Source organism: Adiantum capillus-veneris, chromosome 10, assembly GCF_014529385.1.
Source record: "Adiantum capillus-veneris isolate H3 chromosome 10, ASM1452938v2, whole genome shotgun sequence".
In the NCBI taxonomy this organism is placed as follows: domain Eukaryota; kingdom Viridiplantae; phylum Streptophyta; class Polypodiopsida; order Polypodiales; family Pteridaceae; genus Adiantum; species Adiantum capillus-veneris.
The window spans coordinates 25,656,133-25,679,984 of NC_140940.1; the positions used below are offsets into that span (position 1 = coordinate 25,656,133).

A 23,852-nucleotide genomic window follows, 5' to 3' on the forward strand; every position below is an offset into this window, starting at 1 on the left:
AACTGAGAGGCGAACACTCAAAAGGCTATATTGCGCGCAAACTCCTACACACACACACACACACACACACACACTCTCTCTCTCTCTCTCTCTCTCTCTCAGTAACGGGTAACGACACACACGCACACACACCCACACAAACAGACTGACCACTGTCGCTGACGAATTGGCTGACATTTGCTCGCTGATTCAGCTTTGAAGGGTAGCGTGTAGACGAGGGCAAACCTCAGCTCTACAAGCTGCATAGAGGCTGCAGCAGGGTTCGTGATAGAGGGCTGCAGTAGGGTTCGCGACGGGCGCACAACATCATCCACACACGCACACCACACACACACACACACTTTTTTTGTAAATCGATTGATTAATTTACTAGTGGGAAACCTCAAAGCGAGGAAAACCCACTGAAAAGATCATATACAAGGGGAAGAGCACAGAACTCCTCAACTATAGAACGTAAGTAAAAACATTCATATGAAAGCTGATGCATCTCTGAGGTGATATCCCTAGCTTCCAAAGCAATTCGTAACGATTGCCAAAGAGAAAGCCTGAAGAGAGGAAACGGATCCACATGAGTACGATGGAATATGTAAGCATTACGCTGACTCCACACGGTCCAGAAAGCCGAGTATCTGACCCACATGAAGAAGACCGCAAAATGCTGTAACGTCGGTGAGAAAATGCCAAATGCCCAGAACCTTTTGTGAAAGACAACCCCAGGAAAACGGAGCCGCATACACGCCGATACATGGCGAAGGAAGTCTCTAGTAATGCAGCAATCCCACAACAAGTGACAAATATCCTCTTCTGCAGTCGAACAACGAACGCAAGAAGGATGAAAATGACGCGCCCGAAGGAAAGTGCCAACGGGAAGCACTCCAAGCAAACAACGCCAAAGAAACAGACGCTCCTTCAAAGGCAAATGGCTTTTCCACAAGGTAGAGAGGAGCCTCCTCCACCAGAGGTCAGATTTGTGCATGCGCCAAATGGCATTACAATGACCATCAAGCCATGCTTGTGGTAGAAGAATAGCATAAATTCGAGCTGCAGACATATCTCAAAAATGCGTCTCCTGAAAGGCCCAATCAAACATGCGATCGCCATCAGGCAAAGGCGAAATAGGCAAAAAGTCGAGCAACATGCTTTGAAGCTCTCTTCAAAACTAACGGTAATGCATGCCCAACCCAAAACGACGAGCAACAAAGGAAAACTCAAAAGTATACCCAGCCTCATCGACCACATCCTCAACCACACGAATGCCACGTCCAGAGAGAAAGTAAGCCTGACGAGGTGAGTGGTCAACCAAAGTAAGAGAGAATGCCCGACTCCAATGGAGGCTTTCCAATCGGATCGAATCACCTTCCTACCGAGGATTCCATGATAAATGCATCGTAACCTCTTTCCAAGCAGATACTAAAGAGGAAGCAAGTGGACATCCAGGAATGTGTCCTTCCATCTTGCCAAAAACCACCTCCCAGAGAGAGAGTTGCCAATGGCCAAAAGCAGAAGTAACAACATGCTGACCGAGGAATGCAAACATCAAAGTCCAAGGCTGAGTTTGTTGCACAAGAGTGGGCAACAACATAGCTTTCTGCGCAGACACATGCCTGCGCAAATCCAAGTTATTAAGTCCACCAAAACGTTTAGGAGTGCAAAGCTTCTCCATCGACATCCAACGTAAGCCTTTTTTCGTAGCATAAGTCCGCCACAAATGAGACATAATGTCTGACATAAGAGAATCAAGACATCGCCGAGGCCAATGCATCAATGGCAAAAAGAACTGAACATACGCCAACAGGATACTCTGAACAATTTGCAGACGAACATGCAAAGGCCAAGTAGAAAGCTTCCAGTAATGCAATTTGACATTCAAGCGTTGCATGACCCAATCGACTTTCTGAGAGTGAGTAACATTCCAGCCAATTGGATAACCCAAATGCCTAGTGATCACATTTGAAGACACAATCTCACCTCGCCACAACAGACTATGCCAATCACAAGAACGGAGAGGCAAAAGCTTCGATTTACAAAAGTTGACTTTAATCCCAGCCACAATGCCAAACAGTTCCAAGGCTTCCATAATCACCTTGACATCCGCCTGCTGATTACGAGGCATAAATAACGAATCATCAACGTAAGCCTGGCCAACGAATGTACAACCCGAAGGTAACCGCAGACCATGCAGACTCTGAAAAGAGGTCAAGTGATCAAGATAAGTCAACAATGGGTGAGTAGCAACATCATACAACAGAGCACTAAGGGGGCAGCCCTGCCGGACCAAACAACCAAGAGGCCAAGATTCAATTAATTCACCTTCCAAAATCCCTGAAGACGTGCTATATGCATACAAAAAATAAACCACATTGGTGAATTTAGGACCAAACCCTAAACACGTCATGGTGGCGGCAATGAAGTCCCACTGTATAGTGTCAAAGGCCTTTTCAATGTCAACTTGCATAACCAATACATCTTGTTGAGTGTACTTAGCGTACTCCATGCCAATCAAAACATTAGCCAGATTATCCATACTCTGGCTACGTGGAATGAAACCATATTGAGCCTGATGGAGTCCTGCAAAAAGATGGTCCTTAATGCGGTGCACCAGCATCTTAGCCAATATCTTATAAACCACCGGCATCAGAGTAATCGGACGCCAATGAGAGAATCGCTCACAAAGTGCTTGCTTAGGCAACAATTTAAGTAAACCTTCTTTCCAAGATATCACCAAATCTTGTTTCTCCCATGCCGCATTAATCATGTAAAGCAGAGGATGTTCAAGATCCTCCCAAAAGGAGAGGAAAAATTCCACAGTAAGCCCATCCCAGCCGGGAGACCGCCAACGGCCATAAGCAAGCAACGCACTATGCAATTCTGAAGCAGTGAAGGGGTCCTCAAGATCACATGCATCTTGCGGGGATATAATTGAAGTAACAAAGGAAAGCATCAATTGACGCGCATGGCAAGCAGCCAAAGATGTCTGAGAAGGAGCAGCAAACACCTCTCGATAATGCAAAACCATGGCATCCGCAAGTTCCTGCTTTGAAGAAGTCGAAACACTCGAGGAAAGCATAACGCGCTTGATTGCACATGAGACTCTAGAATGATGTAAATGCTTAAAAAATTGCTTTGAAGCACAGCCTTTGTCCATGAAAGCCTGTTGACGAGCACGCGTCTGCCATTTAACTAGCTTTATTACCCTAAATACACACAGAGGCTTCACATAGCTCCGACAACTCAGAATCAGACAGAGTCGCAAATCAGCCAACTCTTGCAGTCGTTGACAAGCATGCTTCGCATCTTTGACTTCGCCTCGAGTGCACTGCATGTAATGCTTGCCATAGTCGCAAATAACACTTTGCACCCTCATCACAAAGCGATACCAAGCAGCATCAAGATCCAGATGCATATGAACCAGCAGAGGAGGAATAACCTCAGAGATCATTCCCCGAAAAACCTCATGTGTGAGATAAGCATTATTGACAAGTAGCAAACGTTTCCTGGGAAGAGCCCGATCACAACGAGTCTGCCCAAATCTCACATCCAGCAAAACAGGGTGATGATCCGATAATTGCAAGGTGTAATCAATGTGAACCTCACATACAAATTCCTCATATTGTTGCAAATTAAGCAAATACCATCTATCCAACCGCGCTCGATAAGAAGAATGAGCAACATGCTGAAAAGTAAAACCAGATGCATTGGGATGCAAATGCCGCCATATATCAGTCATCTGAGTAACAGCAAAGAGATTATCCCATGCTTGCCTTTCCGCAAACAACATATGTGAATTGCCAGTAGTACTATCATCCATGTTAGGGGTATTATTAAAATCACCGCAAAGGAATGCACTCGAGGTCCATGAGCGAGAAGAGATGTCTCGCCATAGAGCGGCCCTTTGTCCAGATGATGTATACGCATAAACACCTCCAAATTCATACACTTGACCGTTCAATAAGCATTGAATCACCATCCAACGGCCGTTCGGATCATTATACAAGAGACCTGGCTGAAGCTCATGCCGAACCAACATCAATAAACCGGAGTAATCATGCAAACCAGCATATGCACTCCAGTAACCTGCAAAATAAGAACACTCACCAACGAAGTCATGCTGGCTGTGTTCTTGCAAAACCACTATATCTGCCTTACATGTATGTACATAGTGCCAAGTCAGTCGCCATTTGTCCAGGTTACATAACCCACGCACATTATATGAAATGCATTTAATGCGACTGTGCATTAAAACCCATATTTACAACGGCACAAAACCGAAGGATCAAGTCGAGATGCCCATATGGACATCTCCATCCACCACATCCATGCCAGTATCTATCCGTTGAGTCAAAGGAGGAAACTTGTCCATAGAGACTGCCTCACAAGTGGAAGCCTCGCCCAAAAGTACATCCTTATAAGAGTGCATCGCTTTTTCCCAAGCGTCAATCAACGTGCGATTGTCATTGCAGGGAAGCTTCTTAAATGATACATTCTTATTGGCGTTAACCAGAGGAACATAATTACGAGATGAAGGTGGAGTATGAATTTTTACTCTCTTTTTAGGTATCGCCCACGAGCCAACATCAGTGGGCACAACATTTTTTCCTTTCCCTCTATTTACATTCCCAACATCCGTAGACGGCGAATTTTTGTTTTTCCCTTTATCTGCATTAGAAGCCACCTTCATTACAGGGATTCCATTCGATTTAGCTTCACCAACAGATTTGCCTACAGGGGCAGGGGCAGAGGAAGAAACAGCCGAAAGAGGGGGCTGCAAAACAGGTTCAGGACATTCAGAAGCATGTGACCGAATTTACCACATCTAAAACAGGAGTTAGCAAATTTGCCCCATTTAAGTTTAAAAGGGCGCTTGCCCACCCAAGGATCCCCTGAATCCACCATAATTCCATCCGGAGTTTGCTTATCCGTATCCCACAGAATGCAAAACCTGTTAGTGTTTGCGTCCAATTTCGGCGGGCAAATGACCTTGCCAAGTTGAGCAGCCAACAAAGGAAGGAAATGCCTCCACGTACGTGGAAAATCAACAATTTCCACCCACACAAGACATTTATGAAGAATAAGACTTTGATAGTCCTTCGTAAGTGCCCAAGGCACAACATGAGTCATCTGCGTGCCAAAAAAGAGAGGAGACATCTCCAGCATGAGGTTTCTGGCCTCAGCATATGCCAACAATACCTCATAGAAACCCCGAGCACCAAAATGAACGCCTTGGACAGCCTGGCGTTTGAGTAGGAAATCAACCCACTGTCCAACATCCTGCGCAACAAGCATTTTGCCAGGGAAAAACAATATGACTGCATTCATGGTATATTGCGCTACCGGATCCATCAGGTCCTGTACTGGAATTCGCACCTCAAGGGCAGGTGCCTGACCATTCCAGGCTTTCCGGGCCTCTTCGAAGTCTTCATAAAGACAAGTTTTGATTTCAGAAGCGCTCTCCGAAACACTCTCCATGGCTCTACGACGCTTGAAGACGCACGGGAACTTTGACTGCATCAACCAGACCACAACCGAGAACTAAAGAAAACATTGTTTCTCCTTTTCTTTTTTTTTTGGTAATTTGACGCTTTATCTATTTACAAAGACCTCAGAGATATGTACATCTCCCACAGAACTCATACATATGCTAAAAAAGTTTGCCTGCAATACTGTAATTTAAACTTTGTCTGTAATACTATAATTTGTGCGTAAATGCTAATTGTCTAACTCTGTTTCTGCAGCAATTCGATCCAAATTCTGACAGCAACGAGCAGGTACTGGTTGTCTAAATTTGCAGGCCTGAATTATGTAGCCAGTTGTCTCCGCCTACTGGCTATGCGCAGTAAAACAGAGGCATGCACAGAACCTGTTCCCTGCATGGGGCAGCCTTGATACTCAATTGGCGCTGTCTGTAAGGGTTTGCCGCTATAGTAGTGATGGCTCACGCCCACTGACACTGGCGCCGGGCAAGAGGAGGCCCTCGTCTGCAACACAAGGCAGAAAGTCGCGCTGGGCAGAAGTCTCCCGCAGCAGACTCGTGCAGAACAGACTCGTGCAGGACAGCAGACTCGCGCTCTTGCTGGCGCAGGCGCAGAGAATTGCAGCAGGGCGTAGAGGTCAGAGGGCTGAATTTCGTCACGCGATAGCAGCAGCTCACCACCTCTCCCCACACACACACCATGCGCACACACACTCACAGACACCTGCTGACGCAGGCGCAGTGGACTGGAGCAGCGTGCAGACTGGTTCGCGACAGAGCGCAGAGAATTGCCTCGCGTAATTTCCCCCCCCCCCCCCCCCCCCCCCCCCCCCCCCCCCCCCACACACACACACACACACACACACACACAAACATACACACACACACATGCATACGTTTATCTGTTGTCTCACACACACACACGCTACTGAAATTGCACGAGAGAGAGAGAGAGAGAGAGAGAGAGAGAGAGAGAGAGAGAGAGAGAGAGAGAGAGAGAGAGAGAAGAAGAAGAAGAAGAAGAAGAGTTTTAACGTCGTAGGAAACTATCCCAAGAGACCTTAAAGATCTAGCCGACGAGGAGTTGAACTCAAGACCTGTTATTCAAGAGGGAAATGGCATAACTAATTTACCACACTTGGGTGATAGAGAGGTTATACCATTTTCCTCTTTTTATTAGCGCGCGCACACACACACACACACACACACACACACACACCCACACACACACACACGAGAAGAAGAGAGTTTTAACGTCGTAGGAAACTATCCCAAGAGACCTTAAAGATCTAGCCGATGAGGAGTTGAACTCAAGACCTGTTATTCAAAAGGCCAAAGCGACCTATGAGACCAAAAAGTTACAAAGTGGTGAATTTCATACCGTGTCTTGAGTACAGAAAAGAAAAGACTGAATGGTACTAAAAAAAAGGTACTGAAAAAGATATTGTAACATCCTAAACTACTGGAAGTGAGCTAAGCAACTAACTGGAACTACGTAGGGTATGAGTAATAGCTGATACAATGAGTGATACAATCTCAAAGGAGGTGAGTGGATAATGTGTGACATCATGTCATAGGATATCCATCATCGGTTGCTGGTGGATCTCATCAAGATCATCCATGGTCTGTACTCTGACTGGGCATCTCGCATGCCGGGCTAGAATGGTCTAGATCTTCTGCTGCAGCCTCCGTTGATGCTGTGAAGCTCCTCACACTCGTGGGCGTCTGGATCTCCAAGATCTGAGCTGTGCTATGAGAACTGCTCCTCAAGCTGCCCAATGGCCGGTCTAAAGAAATTATGTAATCTGCCAATGAGACTGGCCACGTACCTTATAGTATATAGGCAATGACATATGTAGTGCAGCTCTGTCTCTGGCTCGAGCCACACACACACACACACACACACTTTTTTTGTAAATCTGCCTTGTTTAATTTACAAGTGGGGAACCTAAATCGAGGAAAACCCACAAAAAGAAAGGGATACAAAACACGGAGCACTATGAGGCTCCGAAGGCTAGAAACAGTCAAAGTAAATCCTGTAGGTATCAAGAGTGATGTCTCCAGCGTCATAGGCAAAATGCAGTGCTTGACCAAGAGAAAACTTGAAATAGGGAAAGGGGTCAACAGAAGTGGCTTGGAACATTAAGGAGTTCCTATGGTGCCAGATGGCCCACATAGTCCAAAATCTGACCCAGATGAAGAACATCGCAAACTGAGATTGCGGTGACCGAAGCACCCCAAAAAGCCAAAATCGTCTGTGAAAAGAGCCGGAAGGAAAACGCAGCTGAAGAGCAGTCGACACTTGCCGAATGAAGGCTCTGGAGTGACGACAACACCACAGTAAGTGTGGCACGGTCTCCTCAGCTTTAAGGCATTTGGGGCAGCGGGAAGGCGCAGTATGCCGAGCATGCAACACACTGCCAAAAGGTAGAGCTCCCACCAAGCACCGCCACAAGAAAACACATTCCCTCAAAGGCAGATGACTCTGCCAAATGCTACACACACACACACACACACACACACACACACACACACACACACACACACAGAGCTTTATTTATGCCTACTAAAGGCCAAAATTGGCATACGAGACGGATCAATGTAAATGAGTGTGTCCTTAGACTATTTATAAAAAAGGACAGAAGGTATATATTAAGAAAATGCATCACTATACGCTTAAAGAGTATGATAAACGTGTAACTGATTGGCACATGTCTTGTTTATATTCCCATATCACCACAACCAACTATTCAGCCCATGAAGAACTTGAAAATCCTCACCTGCTCTAAAATTAAGGAGCCAAGTTTTCTGTCCTCATCTTTGGGCTTCACGTTCAACGAAATCTCCTCTAGAGCCTAGACACCCACACATCACTTTTATTTTACTGTTTCTTGTGAATCTCTTATTCTACTTCGGGAGGAATTGAGTTAAATAACGAATGTATTGTTTTGCTTACCCATTGCAAATCCTTTAGCAGTGGTATTTGATCCACAAGAAGCTCATTGAGATGTTTTTGCAACTGTACAATGTGATATATTAGTAAGTTCTTCTCACAAAATGTTCTTGATGTAAGACAAGAGTTTCAATTGTCTAATTGTTTTAATTTAGAAAGAAAGCATACTCTTTATCGGTTTGTGACTCTACAATCATCCCACATCGAGTTTCCTAGGCATTTAGCCCACAATTTATCGTAATCCTATTTTCTTGTACCAGGAACCTACTTTACAAATTATCCTACATTTATATTGAAGAAACCTATTCTATCCTATTTTAAAAAGAACCTAAGCCAGTGATGCTGGCGATCATGCTGACATTTGTCACATAATTCTCCCTAATTACACTCAATATGATGTGGTAATAAGCTACAATGCATGGAATCCAACCCAAACAACTGATTTCAATTCCTTGAAAACTATGCTTTCATCGTGTTGGCAAAAGTTAACAGATCGCTCTTGAAGTGATGAAAGCATATCTGTAGTCCTCAAAATCTCTTGTCGGGTCTCCTCAAATTCCCCTGTAGGTCAGGTTCAGCAGCTTACAAGGAGCTTTTGTTGGTAGAGGATGGACAAACCACATGAGCCCAACGCCAAAGTTGGGAAACTACATATTCTACCCCCGCCACTCAACCTATGCCAACATAGCGTGCTTGTTCATTTTATCTACTAAACGGCAGGGTTGCAGCGTTCAGCTCAACGCTGCCTCCTCCCGTGCGAAACCTAATTAAAGCAACAAGTAGCTCTGCCTTCTCTCACCATAAGATCAAATGCAATGTCAATAGTGCCCCTGAGCAGAACAAGGCAGACCATCAAGGAGGAGACAGGTGGCTGGTAGGTAGCGGGGCCTCAGACTCGATAGATACTGACTCACACTGACTCTACAAACAAGGCCCACAGACGAAGTACAAAGTGAAGAGACCTGCTTGGACAATGAGGGCCTGCAGCAACGACCTGAGCAACATAGTTTGCATCCATTTCAACTAGAAAAAATGGCAGGAATTGAAGGCAACCAAACGCTCGGAGTCTTGTAATCACTTCTGGTGAGGGATCGGGTGGAAACACACAGACAAGTACAATCTGCAAAACTTTGGAACACTTTATCACTTCAAACAACTGAAATATATCAAGGCTTATGGCAAGTTAAAAGGGACTCGGTCGTTTATGGTATAGAGATAGAGAAGCTCCGATGCCGATTTGAAGCTAATCAATTCAAGCATGTTCCAAGGAGTGTTATCTTTTGTATCTTGATGTATATGTATATGATGCCTCGACTGTCAGAGCTCTCTCTCTCTCTCTCTCTCTCTCTCTCTCTCTCTCTCTCCAGGCTCATCCTCCAGGACTTGACTCAGCTAGACACCAGGAGGACATGGATACAGCCAGCACAGGAGCTGGGCACGAAGATGGCTTTCTACAGAGAGCATCTCCTCCAGCTTACGGTTGATGGCTTTGTGACGAGGCCGAGATACATGGACACCCACTTGTCTCATGGGATACGATGTGCTATCGGCCAGATACGTACATCTTCACACCAGCTGCGGATCGAGATTGGGAGATACAGCGGAGTACCAGCAGAGGCCAGGACATGCCCCCGGTGTGACATTGAGCCTGAGACATAGTTGCACTACACATGCCACTGCCCCGTCTACTACGAGATACGAGGCCGCTTCCATTGCTTGTTCAGAGAGGGCTTTGGACCATTCTCTAGAGTCATGCAGTATGAGGATCAGAGATGCTTGGGTTTGTTTTTGCTTGAGCTACGCAGACACAGAGAGATCCTGATGAGAGGAGAGGCTAGCCAGTCCCAGAGACAGATCACAGATTTCTTTAGAGCTGCCACTGGACACCCGGAGGAGTTACTACCATAGCAGAGCTCGTCGTCTCACACCAGAGGCACAGTGATGGACTGAGCGACTGAGCTGGGAAGATCCAGACGCCCACGACTGCGGAGGACTACACAGCATCAGCAGAGGCTGCATCAGAGGATTCGGATCACTTTGGCTCGACATGCACGACGCCCGGTCAGACTACTGACCATGGAGGAGATTGATGAGATCCGCCAGCGACCGATGCTGGATCTCTTGTGATCTAGCTATCCCAGCTAGCTGCTATTCACACCTAGTAGTTTAGGATTCCATAGTATTTTATTGTGACATTTGTCATTTCATTTTTGTCATTGTTGTCATCTTGTTACTCTCTGACTTTGTATCAGATCCACCACATTGTAACTTTCTCGTCTCATAGGTCACTTTGGCCTTTTGAAGACGTTAATATAACATTTCATTTCATTTCATTTCTCTCTCTCTCTTTCTCATTTCTCTCTCTCAGATGAGGTGCTTAGAGAGCTGGATGGGGGTGAGTTGGGACTTGATAGATGCTCAGATGATAGAGAGCAGACGGAGTATGGGAGATACCTCATGGAAATGACGACTACACATGGATTAGCTATACTTAATGGCTTACAGCGATTTCTTGGAGCAGCCGGTTTCACATGCTTTCCACACAGACATGGGGCCAGTACAATGGATTATGTTATGACACAACCGAGCTTTATCCCCTACATTCAGGATTTCATAGTGGGAGCCAGGCAAGTGGGCATAGCAATAGATCATGCTCTCTCGACACTGTCCGTCAAATTTCAATATAGTACAACCCATACATCAGGAGGCAAGTCACACACCCGCTATACATTCACTCCAGAGACTGATTTCGTTTATACAGAGGAGATCTGGGACCGTCTATTGGAAGGCACAGCTGGTACAAATGGTACAGGCCTCTCAGTGGAGGAGTGCACCACTCTACTGACTGAGACACTTCATGGGGCTGCATCAGTGGCATACCCACACACTCAGCCAAGCAAGAGACGACATTCTGGGAGCATGCCCCATAATAGTTGGTATGATGAGGAATGCAGAGAGATGCAAACTCAGCTTCAAAGGGATCTTCTTTTAGGAGTCATCACTTACAGACAGTCTCGGATTGCTTTCCGACGCCTTGTGCGACGGAAGAAGCGAGCTTACCTAGCTCAGATGGAACGAGACCTATATCAGATGTTCTTGAGTAGGGACTCAGGAGAGGCATGGCGACTCTTCCATGAGCACTCCCCTCCCCCAGTGATTACTTCACCAGATGTGTGGGGCCAATATGCGACATCATTATATACGGTTCCTCGATAGGAACCGCTTCCAGACCCTACCAAGCCTTGCCCAGCTGCGAGCACTTTCTTTACACCTGAGATGGTACAAAGAGCCATCGACAAGATGAGGACCAGGAAGGCATATGATCATGACGGTCTAGTAGCGGAGCACTTTATACATGCCAGGGATATGTTGATGGAGGTTCCCGCAGTGTTGTTCACTCGTGCCATGTGTGAGGGATTACTTGAGACTTGGAGGCTGTCTAATAGTGTGCCCATCTTCAAGGTTGGGGACCCCACAGAGCCTGGGAACTACCGCACTATTATGGTTGGACATACATTGGCACGGTTGTATGCATCTATTCTGGAGCAACACTTGAGTAATTGGGCAAAGGGCGAGGGTGTACGAGCAAAGGGTCAAGCCGGCTTCAGGAGGGGTTTCTCCACTCTTGATCATATTCTGACACTCAGGGCCATCATTGAGGAGGGTAGAGCACATGGGAGACGGATCTATTGTAGCTTTGTGGATTTTCGCAAAGCATTTGACATGGTACCAAGAGCCCGATTGATGCGTAGATTGCAGGAGATGGGGGTGCCCATAGAGGTGATTTGGTGGATTATGGCTTTGTACAAATCAATGGTAGGACATGTACGCACTCCGGAAGGGGTATCTGATTTAGTTCACTCTACTATTGGAGTGAACTAAACAGCGCTGCCCATTGTCTCCTACTCTATTTGGTATGTATGTTGATGAGGTGTCTGAGTACATTGACAGAGAGGGTGACAGGGGTGCCCAGCTGGCAGGGACGTGGATCCCATTGCTACTATATGCTGATGATATTGTGCTGATATTTGACTCACCAGAAGGTATGCAACGACATTTGGATGCACTACGCAGTTTTGCAGAGGATAGTGGACTGTGTGTAAACCTAGGTAAAACCAAGGTTATGGTGTTTAACACCACACCGCAATGGATTAGGAGATCAGTACCTACCTTCAAATATGGTCAGGAGATTGTGGAGTATACAGATGCATACACTTACTTGGGGGTAGTCTTTACTGGGCCGAGATTTTCTTTGAGAAGAGCAGCAGAGACTAGACTAACTAGAGCTAGTGTGGCTCTGGGAGGAATGGAGAGGATGTGTTCGCAGGTTCAGTTCCAGGAACCTAGGACAAAGTTATGGCTCTTTGATACTTTGGTTGCTTCTACTATGTTATATGGGGTGCAGGTCTGGGGACCTTCTATAGGCCAAGATGGCTGGAGGCGTATGGAGAAGCCCCTGGTATCTATGATCTCTCGGCTGATTAGAGCCAAGGCTTCCGTACCGCATGATATCATTTGAGCGGAATTAGCTGCCCCCCTATGGAGATTGAGGCGCTTACAAGATCAGTCTCCTTTGTACACAGTCTGTGGGATACTACTAGAGACAGATATGCTAGGGTGGCTCTAGAGTCCTCTAGACAATTAGCTCTTAATGGGGATACATCATGCTGGTTTGCACAGATGGCACCATGGATTCAGACACATGGTTTCACCATGGACAGGTTGCCTCCTTTTCAATACTCTCTACAGGCACCCTTCAGGTCTCTGACACGGGTAGAGATTAATAGACTTATTGGTCACGATCTGATCCATTTGGACACGAGGAGGACATGGATAGAGCCGTTACAGGAGTTGGTCACAAAGATGGATTTCTATAGAGAGCATCTTCTCCACCTCACGGGGGATGGGTTTGTGATTCGACCTAGCTATATGGACACGCATCTTTCTCATGGTCTGCGCTGTGCCATTGGCCAGATACGCACGTCCTCACATCAACTCGAGATTGAGACTGGCAGATTTAGAGGGACACCAGAAGATAGCAGGATATGCCGCTTATGCCATCTAGAGCCAGAGACAGAAGTCATTACATATGTCATTGCACACTGTACTATGAGATACGAGGTCGTTTTCATTGTCTATTCAGAGAAGGTTTTGGGCCTCTATCTAGGGTCATGAGTTATGAGGATCAGAGATGTCTTGGGCTATATCTACTTGAGTTACACAGGCATAGAGAAACTTTACTGAGGAGAGCTGAAGAGCGACAACCCCAGAGACAGATCACAGATTTCTTTACACTAGATATTGTACACCGAGAAGAACAGACAGAGGAGCAGCCAACAGTGGAGAGGTCTACCCGCACTACTGGCATTCTCATAGACCAAGCATTGGAGCTAGGGAGATCTAGACGACCCCGATGGGGAAGAGGAGCTACACAGTTTCGAAGGAGGCTACAGCAAAGGATTCGAGCCATACTCTTTTGTCCTCCACAGTGCAGATGAAGATGGATCCCTATGAAGATGGATCTCTACTCCCCTCCCATATTGCCTTCACATTGTACTGCTTAGTTTAGGATCCCGCAGTATTTATATTTTGTTATCCTAGTTTAATTTATTTTGTTAATTTGACTTTGTATCAGATACATCGCATTGTAACTTTCTGGTCTCATGGGTCACTTTGGCCTTTTGAAGACGTTAATATAACATTTCATTTCATTTCATTTCTCTCTCTCTCTCTCTCTCTCTCTCTCTCTCTCTCTCTCTCCCCCCTATGTCGCGCCAATATGGTATGGATCCTCTGTCGCAATCTGCGTCGATGTCGACAGGGCCCCCTCATCCGTGGGCGACGGGACCGCCCCAACTCTATTGCCCGATCAAGCAGTATGCCTCTGGTGTTGTTATGTAGTGGGGGCTGCTCGAACTCCACTATCTGTGATTGAAAGAAATCTGTAATCTTCCGCTGTCGCTGGATCTCTCTCATTGTGCCCCTCTTCAAGAGGTCCTCTCTGTGTTTGCGAATCTCCAGTAAGTTTAATCCGAGGCATCTCTGATCCTAGTATCTCATGACTATAGAAAGTGGCCCAAAACCCTCTCTGAATAGACAGTGAAAGCGCGCGCGCGCGCACGAGAGAGAGAGAGAGAGAGAGAGAGAGAGAGAGAGAGAGAGAGAGAGAGAGAGAGAGAGAGAGAGAGAGAGAGAGAGAGAGAGAGAGAGAGAGAGAGATGAAATGTTATATTAACGTCTTCAAAAGGCCAAAATGACCTATGAGACCAATTACAAAATGATGAATCTAATACCATGTCTGGGTACAAAAGAACTAGATACTACTACTAGAATCCATCTTCATGAAAGAGAGAGAGAGAGAGAAATGAAATGAAATGTTATATTAACGTCTTCAAAAGGCCAAAATGACCTATGAGACCAATCAGTTACAAAATAGTGAATCTAATACCATGTCTGGGTACAAAAGAACTAGAAAAGAACTAGAAGTGGAACAAAATACTACTACTACTACTACAATCTAAAACTACGTGGGTGTAGCAGCTGATACAATAGGTACCCGGTAAACTGGATGTAACAGTGTGTGAAACAAAGATGGAAGAAATGGTGAGGATCCATCCTCATCTGCACTCTGGATGTCGAGAGAGTATGGCTCGAATCTTCTGTTGTAGTCTCCGTCGATGCTGTGTAGCTCCTCTCCTCAGTCGCGGTCGTCTGTATCTCTGTAGCTCCAATGCTCGGTCGATGAGAGTGCCAGTAGTGGTCGAATGAGTGTGGGACGAGCTCTGCAGTGGTGGCTGCTCCTCTGGCTGTCCCATATCTAGTGAAAAGAAATCTGTAATGTGTCTCTGGGACTGCCTCTCTCTAGCTCTCCCCAGTAAAGTGTCTCTATACCTGTGTAACTCAAGTAGATATAGTCCAAGACATCTCTGATCCTCATAACTCATGACCCTATATAGAGTACCAAAACCCTCTCTGAATAAGCAGTGGAAACGCCCCCGTATCTCATAGAACACTGTGCAATGACATATGTAGTGCAACTCTGTCTCTGGCTCTCTCTGGCATAATCGGCATATCCTGCTGTCTGCTGGTATCCCTCTGAATCTACCAGTCTCAATCTCGAGCTGATGTGAGGATGTGCGTATCTGACCAATGGCACAACGCAAACCATGAGACATATGTGTGTCCATGTAGCTGGGTCGAATCACAAACCCATCTCCTGTGAGGTGGAGAAGATGCTCTCTATAGAAAGCCATCTTCGTGCTCAACTCCTGAGGCGGCTCTATCCATGTCCTCCTGGTGTCGAGCTGGATGAGGTCCTGACGAATGAGTCTAGTGATCTCCACCCGTGTAAGAGACAGCGAGGGTGCCTGAAGAGAATACTGGAAAGGGGGCAACCTGTCCATGGTGAAGCCATGCGTCTGAAACCATGAAGTCATCTGTGCATACCAGCATGAAGTGTCCCCGTGTAGAGCTAACTGTCTGGAAGACTCAAGGGCCAATCTAGCATATCTGTCTCTAGTAGTATCCCATAGGCTGTGCACAAAGGACACTGATCTGGTAAGCGCCTCAATCTCCAAGGGGGGGGCAGCTAGCTCTGCTCGAATGATCGCGTGAGGTACGGAGGCCTTGGCTCTAATCAATCGGGAGATCATAGATACCAAGGGCCTCTCCATACGTCTCCAACCATCCTGGCCTACAGAAGGTCCCCATACCTGTACCCCATACATCATAGCTGAGGCTACTAAAGTATCAAAGAGCCATAACTTTGTCCGAGGTTCCTGGAACTGAACCTGCGAACACATCCTCTCCAAGCCTCCCAAGGCCGCATAAGCTCTGGTTAGTCTAGTCTTTGCTGCTCTCCCCAAAGAAAACCTCGGCCCAGTGAAGACTATCCCAAGGTAAGTGTATGCATCTGTATACTCCACAATCTCTTGACCATACGTGAAGGTCGGTGCCGATCTCCTGATCCACTGCGGTGTGGTGTTAAACACCATGACCTTGGTTTTACCAAGGTTTACAGACAATCCACTATCCTCTGCAAAACTGTGTAATGCATCCAACTGTCGCTGCATACCCTCTGGTGAGTCAGAGATCAAGACAATATCATCAGCATATAACAACAATGGGATCCACGTCCCTGCCAGCTGGGCACCTCTATCACCCTCTCTGTCAATGTAATCAGACACCTCATCAACATACATACCAAATAGAGTAGGAGACAATGGGCAACCCTGTTTCACCCTGATAGTGGAGTGAACTAAGTCAGATATCCCCTCTGGGGTGCGTACATGTCCCATCACTGATCTGTATAAAGCCATAATCCCCCAAATCAACACTGTGGGCACCCCCATCTCCTGCAGTCTGCGCATCAGTCGAGCTCTCGGTACCATGTCAAATGCTTTGCGGAAATCCACAAAGCTACAATAAATCCGTCTCCCATGTGACCTGCCCTCCTCAATGATAGCTCTGAGTGTCAGAATATGGTCAAGAGTGGAGAAACCCCTCCTGAAACCTGCCTGTCCCTTTGCCCGTACACCCTCACCCTCTGCCCAGTTACTCAACTGCTGCTCAATAATGGATGCATACAATCGTGCCAGTGTGTGTCCAACCATAATAGTGCGGTAATTTCCAGGCTCTGTAGGATCACCTGCCTTGAATATAGGCACAATAGTAGACAACCTCCAAGTCTCAGGTAATCCCTCACACATGGCACGATTGAACAACACTGCAAGAACCTCCATCAGCATATCCCTAGCATGTATAAAGTGCTCCGCTACTAGACCGTCATGATCGTAAGCCCTCCTGGTCCTCATCCTGTCAATGGCTCTCTTTACCATCTCAGTGGTAAAGAAGGTGCTCGTAGGTGGACATGGCTCTGTAGGATCTGGAAGGGGATCCTGCCCAGGAACCGTATATAACGATGTCGCATACTGGCCCCACACATCAGGAGAAGTAATCACTGGGGGAGGGGAGTGCTCATGGAAGAGTCGCCATGCCTCGCCTGAGTCTCTACTCAAGAACAACTGATACAAGTCTCGCTCCATCTGGGCCAGGTAAGCTCGTTTCTTCTTTCGCACAAGGCGCCGGAAAGCAATCCGCGACTGTCTGTAGGTGATGACTCCTAAATGAAGATCCCTCTGAAGCTGGGCTCTCATCTCTCTGCACTCCTCATCATACCAACTATTCTGGGGCATGCTCCCAGAATGTCGCCTCCGATCCGGTTGAGTGTGTGGGTATGCCTCTGATGCTGCATCATGTAGTGTCTCAGTCAATAAAGTAGTGCACTCCTCTACTGAGAGGCCTGGAGCAACTGTGCATAGACGATCCCAGATCGACTCTGTATAAACCGAGTCAGTATCTGGTGTAAATGTATAACGGGTGTGTGACCTGCCTCCTGATTTCTGGGCTGTACTAAACTGAAAAGATACGGACAGTGTCAAGAGAGCATGATCCACTGCTACGCCCACTGGTCTGGCTCCCACTGTGAAATCCTGAATACAAGGAATAAAGCTCGGCTGTGTCATAACATAGTCCACTGTACTGGCCCCATGTCTGTGTGGAAAGCATGTGAAGCCTGCTGCTCCAGGAAACCGCTGTAAGCCATTAAGTATGGCTAGCCCATGTGTAGTCGTCATCTCCGTGAGGTATCTCCCATACTCAGTCTGCTCTCTGTCATGTGAGCATCTGTCAAACCCCAGCTCACCCACATCCAACTCTCTAAGCATCTCATCTGAGGTGTCGTAGAAGACTGTCTGACAGTTGCCCGTTCGAGCATTGAAGTCTCCTAGGAGGATGATATCACCATCCCTAGAAAACTCCCATATATCATCATCTAGAATTGAGAAAGGCGACTGCCCTCTGGATACAGCATATACTGACGTACTGGGGGGGAAGTAACATATAGCAATATATAGAAATCGACCTGTGTCAGCTCTCAGCCTCACCCACATGTATCTAGCCTGATCATCTCTCCGTACAATATGTAGTAGTGGCTGTAGCTCCTCCCTAAACAACACCGCTACTCCTCCTGAACCTCTACTCCCATGCTCAGATCTCGTGACTGTTCTGTGGGCTGTCTCCCATTTGTATCCCACCACATGTGGCAACAGTTAGCCAGGGGCCTGGTGAGTCTCTGAAAAGAAAACAATGTCCTTGTCTCTGAAACTGTCCTCAAAGGCACCAACATCCAACCTCATAGACCCATTACAATTCCAAGTCGCCATCCTCAATGTGGTCCCATAGGTCTCGCACCGTCATGTAGAGCGCCGCTCTACAATCACCACCCGACCATCTCTGTAAAAGGCCATCTTCCCCTTCTCCCTTGCCGCTTGAATCTCGGGCATTACTTCTCTCATATGCGCAAGTTGTGAGAGAGTGAGGTCATCGCCTAAGAAAATACCTGTCTTCTTGAGAGTAGGTCTCTTCCTCAAGAATTCCTTCTTCTCTTCCAATGAAGGGAAGCGTAGTATGAGAGCTCTTTCCTTTGAAGATTCTCCGGGGCCCTCACTCTTCTTGCCCACTCTCCATGCCTTTGTGTGTGAAGGCTTCTCCACTCCCATCATTGATGTGAGGCTTGTGACCTCTTTTTCCACATTGTTTATGTCCTTGAGGCTGGTTACCCTCACATGTAGAGCCCGCACCCTCCTTCTTTGTTCCTCTTCGAGGGTCATGTTGATAAGAGTGGGTGTACAAGGAGCTTCCTTACCTTTCCCTTTCTTGGCAACCTCAATCCATTTTTCGGCCTCCTCTACTTTCTTTTGCGTTTCGGATATGACCGCGGCCCATGACTTCTTCTCCTCATTGATGTTGTCAATTTCTTCCCTCAAAGAGGGCTGAAATTCCCCCTCTTCAAGCCCATTTTTTGACCGTGTTTCCAACACTTCTTTGTGGAGGTCCAAAATGCTATTCTCCAACGTGGCGATCTTGTTGAGAAGATGATCCTTCTCGTCCTTCCACCTCTTCTCCTTTTCTTCATTTTCTCGGAGGAAAACGGTCTTCGCATTCCTCCAATCTTCCATCTCTTTTCTCCATGCTTTCATTTCCAATTCAATGATGGAAATTCGTTTGGAGTGAAGCATATATTTGAGTTTGCTTGTTGCCATAGGTGAGGTTGGGGATGACATGAGAGAGAGAGAGAGAGAGAAATGAAATGAAATGAAATGTATATTAACGTCTTCAAAAGGCCAAAATGACCTATGAGACCAATCAGTTACAAAATAGTGAATCTAATACCATGTCTGGGTACAAAAGAACTAGAAAAGAACTAGAAGTGGAACAAAATACTACTACTACTACTACAATCTAAAACTACGTGGGTGTAGCAGCTGATACAATAGGTACCCGGTAAACTGGATGTAACAGTGTGTGAAACAAAGATGGAAGAAATGGTGAGGATCCATCCTCATCTGCACTCTGGATGTCGAGAGAGTATGGCTCGAATCTTCTGTTGTAGTCTCCGTCGATGCTGTGTAGCTTCTCTCCTCAGTCGCGGTCGTCTGTATCTCTGTAGCTCCAATGCTCGGTCGATGAGAGTGCCAGTAGTGGTCGAATGAGTGTGGGACGAGCTCTGCAGTGGTGGCTGCTCCTCTGGCTGTCCCATATCTAGTGAAAAGAAATCTGTAATGTGTCTCTGGGACTGCCTCTCTCTAGCTCTCCCCAGTAAAGTGTCTCTATACCTGTGTAACTCAAGTAGATATAGTCCAAGACATCTCTGATCCTCATAACTCATGACCCTAGATAGAGGACCAAAACCCTCTCTGAATAAGCAGTGGAAACGCCCCCGTATCTCATAGAACACTGTGCAATGACATATGTAGTGCAACTCTGTCTCTGGCTCTCTCTGGCATAATCGGCATATCCTGCTGTCTGCTGGTATCCCTCTGAATCTACCGGTCTCAATCTCGAGCTGATGTGAGGATGTGCGTATCTGACCAATGGCACAACGCAAACCATGAGACATATGTGTGTCCATGTAGCTGGGTCGAATCACAAACCCATCTCCTGTGAGGTGGAGAAGATGCTCTCTATAGAAAGCCATCTTCGTGCTCAACTCCTGAGGCGGCTCTATCCATGTCCTCCTGGTGTCGAGCTGGATGAGGTCCTGACGAATGAGTCTAGTGATCTCCACCCGTGTAAGAGACAGCGAGGGTGCCTGAAGAGAATACTGGAAAGGGGGCAACCTGTCCATGGTGAAGCCATGCGTCTGAAACCATGAAGTCATCTGTGCATACCAGCATGAAGTGTCCCCGTGTAGAGCTAACTGTCTGGAAGACTCAAGGGCCAATCTAGCATATCTGTCTCTAGTAGTATCCCATAGGCTGTGCACAAAGGACACTGATCTGGTAAGCGCCTCAATCTCCAAGGGGGGGGCAGCTAGCTCTGCTCGAATGATCGCGTGAGGTACGGAGGCCTTGGCTCTAATCAATCGGGAGATCATAGATACCAAGGGCCTCTCCATACGTCTCCAACCATCCTGGCCTACAGAAAGTCCCCATACCTGTACCCCATACATCATAGCTGAGGCTACTAAAGTATCAAAGAGCCATAACTTTGTCCGAGGTTCCTAAAGAGCCATAACTTTGTCCGAGAGAGAGAGAGAGAGAGAGAGAGAGAGAGAGAGAGAAGAGAGGATTGATGTTTCTAAAGTGCAGAAAATGCAGCAAACACTAAAACGCAGATCTGTCCAACAACCCAAAAAAAAGAAAAAAAAAGAAAAAAAAAAAAAAGTCGCGAACCCTAAAATACAGGTCGCGAGCCCTAAAAACAGGTCGCGAACCCTAAAATACAGCAGCAAACCCTAAACGAAAGCATGGTAAAGAGAGAGAGAGATGGCGTGATGAGAGAGAGAGAGAGAGAGAGAGAGAGAGAGAGAGAGAGAGAGAGAGAGAGAGAGAGAGAGAGAGAGAGAGAGAGAGAGAGAAGAAGAGAGTTGGAGTTGGAGAGAGAGAGAGAGAGAGAGAGAGAGAGAGAGAGAGAGAGAGAGAGAGAGAGAAGTGTATTGGGGACCAGAAGATGAGCTGGTCCCCCCCTTAAAGAGTATCTTTATTACTAGAGAGAGTCATCATACAAACACATGACTTAAAGGATTCCCACATTCCGTTCTAGATCTTAGACTCGATGGAACTTAGAAGACTTTGCTTCCTAATCTTAGGGAAAAACCCTAATCCTAGGAGCCTTTGTTTCTTACTCAGAATCCTCGAGAACCAGGGCTCTCAACTTTGGAACACACTGTCCAGTCTCACAACATGGCATCCCTAAAATCTCATTCTGACTCTATACCCGGAGTCCTCTAGAAAAACTCAAAGTCTACCTTTCTGTCTTGGACACTTAAGTCCCTCCTCAGGAATCTGAACTCCCCAATCCACCCTCAATAGTCTACAACTCTCAGATTTGCAGATCTACTATCAATCTTAGGGTGCTAGGTTGTTCTCGCTTTGTTTCCGCAAAGCGCTTTCTGCCAGTAGAGGCACTTGCCTTCCTATGCTCCCACTCCCTCATGAAAAGGAAGAACACCTGCAAGCAAACACTCATACATCAAACCATCTAAACATGAAAAGTATCACCTGTGAAGACTCGATACTCGGAAAGCAGCTCCTTAGAGGAGAACTCTGTGTAGAGGACCTTCCTTTCCACATCTACACACAGGAAAGGGGTGCTCTCCGGTTCCCTCTCATACATCAACCCGGTCTAAGATGTCTATGGGCAGTAAACAGAGAAAAACAGCATCTTGTTGCAATGGAAACAATCTTCGGAGATACGCGATGGAACTACATGGGGAAAGATCTGTAGCCTTGCCTTTCTGTTGCGTGAGACTGAGGGAGGGTTCACTTTAGAGGCACAGTTGGCTGGCAGAAATAGGGGGACTGATTAGGGGGCACCTAGCTTTCTGGCTGCCAGAATAGGGGTCAACCTGCTTTTGCAGCTACAAAGAGAGAGAGGGGACGATTTGCCATGCATAGATAGCAGAAGAACGGGGGGGGGGGGGGGGGGGGGGGGGGGGGTTTGCAATTTTTGATCAGTTTTTAACACATTGGCTGCCCACTTATTATTTGGGCGGCCAAACACCATTAAAAATGGTCTCAACTGGCTAAAAAACTCAATAAATTTCATTTGCTAAAAATTATGTTACACAAACACAACCCAAGCGTCCCTGGATGTAGTCTGATGCACAGATGCAATACCAACATAGACACCTTTGTGGGATAGCATTTGCTTTCCCAAAAAGCAACTTGCTTTTTTGAAAGCAATTGCATTTCTTCAAAGCTACTCAGAACCCATCTTCATTCAAGTGCTTGTCTCTTGTGCCCAACTCTCACTCAGTTCGGAATCTACTCAGAGTATAGAATATTCCCTAGTGGAGGCTCCGGTAACGCACCTCGTGACGCATTAGGAATACCCATCACTTAGACTCTCACTCACCGAACTAACGGAACAACTCCTTTGCGATGCTCTATGTCACCCATCCCATGATGCATCAGAGATGTCCATTCCGGGTGGTTGAATATGTATCCCCGATGCTCTCTGTCACCCATCCGATGTGACACATCAGACGTATCCGTCTTGGTGTCCATAAGGATATTCCCGTTTACAATGCTCTCATCATTCCCCTGAGTGACACAATATGAATATCCGTACTTGGATGCCTCAAGCGAGAAAAACTTCACCAGTTATTTCTGATATTTAATTAGAAACTATATTTCTTTAAGATAAAGCCAATTTAGCAACACAACGCGCGAGGAAAAAGATCCGAGAAGGGCAGATTTGAAGTGGGTTACTGCTTCTGAGCTGGAGAAACTGCCAGAGGTGGAGGGGGACCGAGGTATGCAATAGAAGAGCATGTAATGTGGCCTTAGAGAAGTGCAGGACGATCAAGCTACAACTTAATGGGAGGTGGCCCTAAACGCAAGGCCTTCGAGTGCAATAGGAGAACAGAGGGAAGCCAAAGCTTGTCTTAAATGAGGGTCGTTAGTATGTTCATAGGGCTGAAGGACTGTCATCTAAGGTAGAGGAGAAGCGATCAGCATCTAAAGGCTACAAGGTCCAAAGCTCAATTGAGGGGACAGCCGCCCTGAAGAAGAAGAAGAAGAAGAAGAAGAGAGTTCTAACGTCGTAGGAAACTATCCCAAGAGACCTTAAAGATCTAGCCGATGAGGAGTTGAACCCAAGACCTGAGAAGCTCTAGGAGGAGGAGTATGTAGAGTTTTTAGAAAGGGCAACGGAGAGTTATTTACCATAGAGAGAGAGAGTGAGAAACTCTTTCGTGTTAGTTTTTTTAATCCTTGGTTATTGTAAGAACCTTAAGCTCTAGTTTTTTATTCCAAGAAAAAAATCCTAGTTAAGAAAAACTGAAGAATGGGCTACAAACTACCCTTACTAGAGAGGGCTAAATCAAAATGTGGGGAGACTCCCCCAATGATAAGGTAAGATATG

The 23,852-nt window shown here is 46.5% G+C and overlaps 1 protein-coding gene across 13 annotated transcripts in view; it reads right to left on the reverse strand.

The window, feature by feature from the left end:
- The window catches only part of LOC147448570 (uncharacterized), a 294,875-nt gene that overhangs the window by 64,524 nt on the left and 206,499 nt on the right, over positions 1-23,852 (reverse strand). For 12 of the 13 annotated variants that reach the window (XR_015189365.1, XM_086521155.1, XM_086521154.1 and 9 more), the window contains 2 exons: positions 8,427-8,489; positions 8,251-8,325 (listed from right to left, as the gene is read on the reverse strand). The exons of the other annotated variant lie outside the window; for it this stretch is intronic. Coding sequence is in view for 11 of the 12 variants with exons in the window: in XM_086521155.1 (XP_086377281.1) it covers positions 8,251-8,325; positions 8,427-8,489 (138 nt within the window). In the remaining variant the exon portion in view is untranslated. The remainder of the gene's footprint in view (positions 1-8,250; positions 8,326-8,426; positions 8,490-23,852) is intronic. 13 annotated transcript variants of the gene reach the window in all.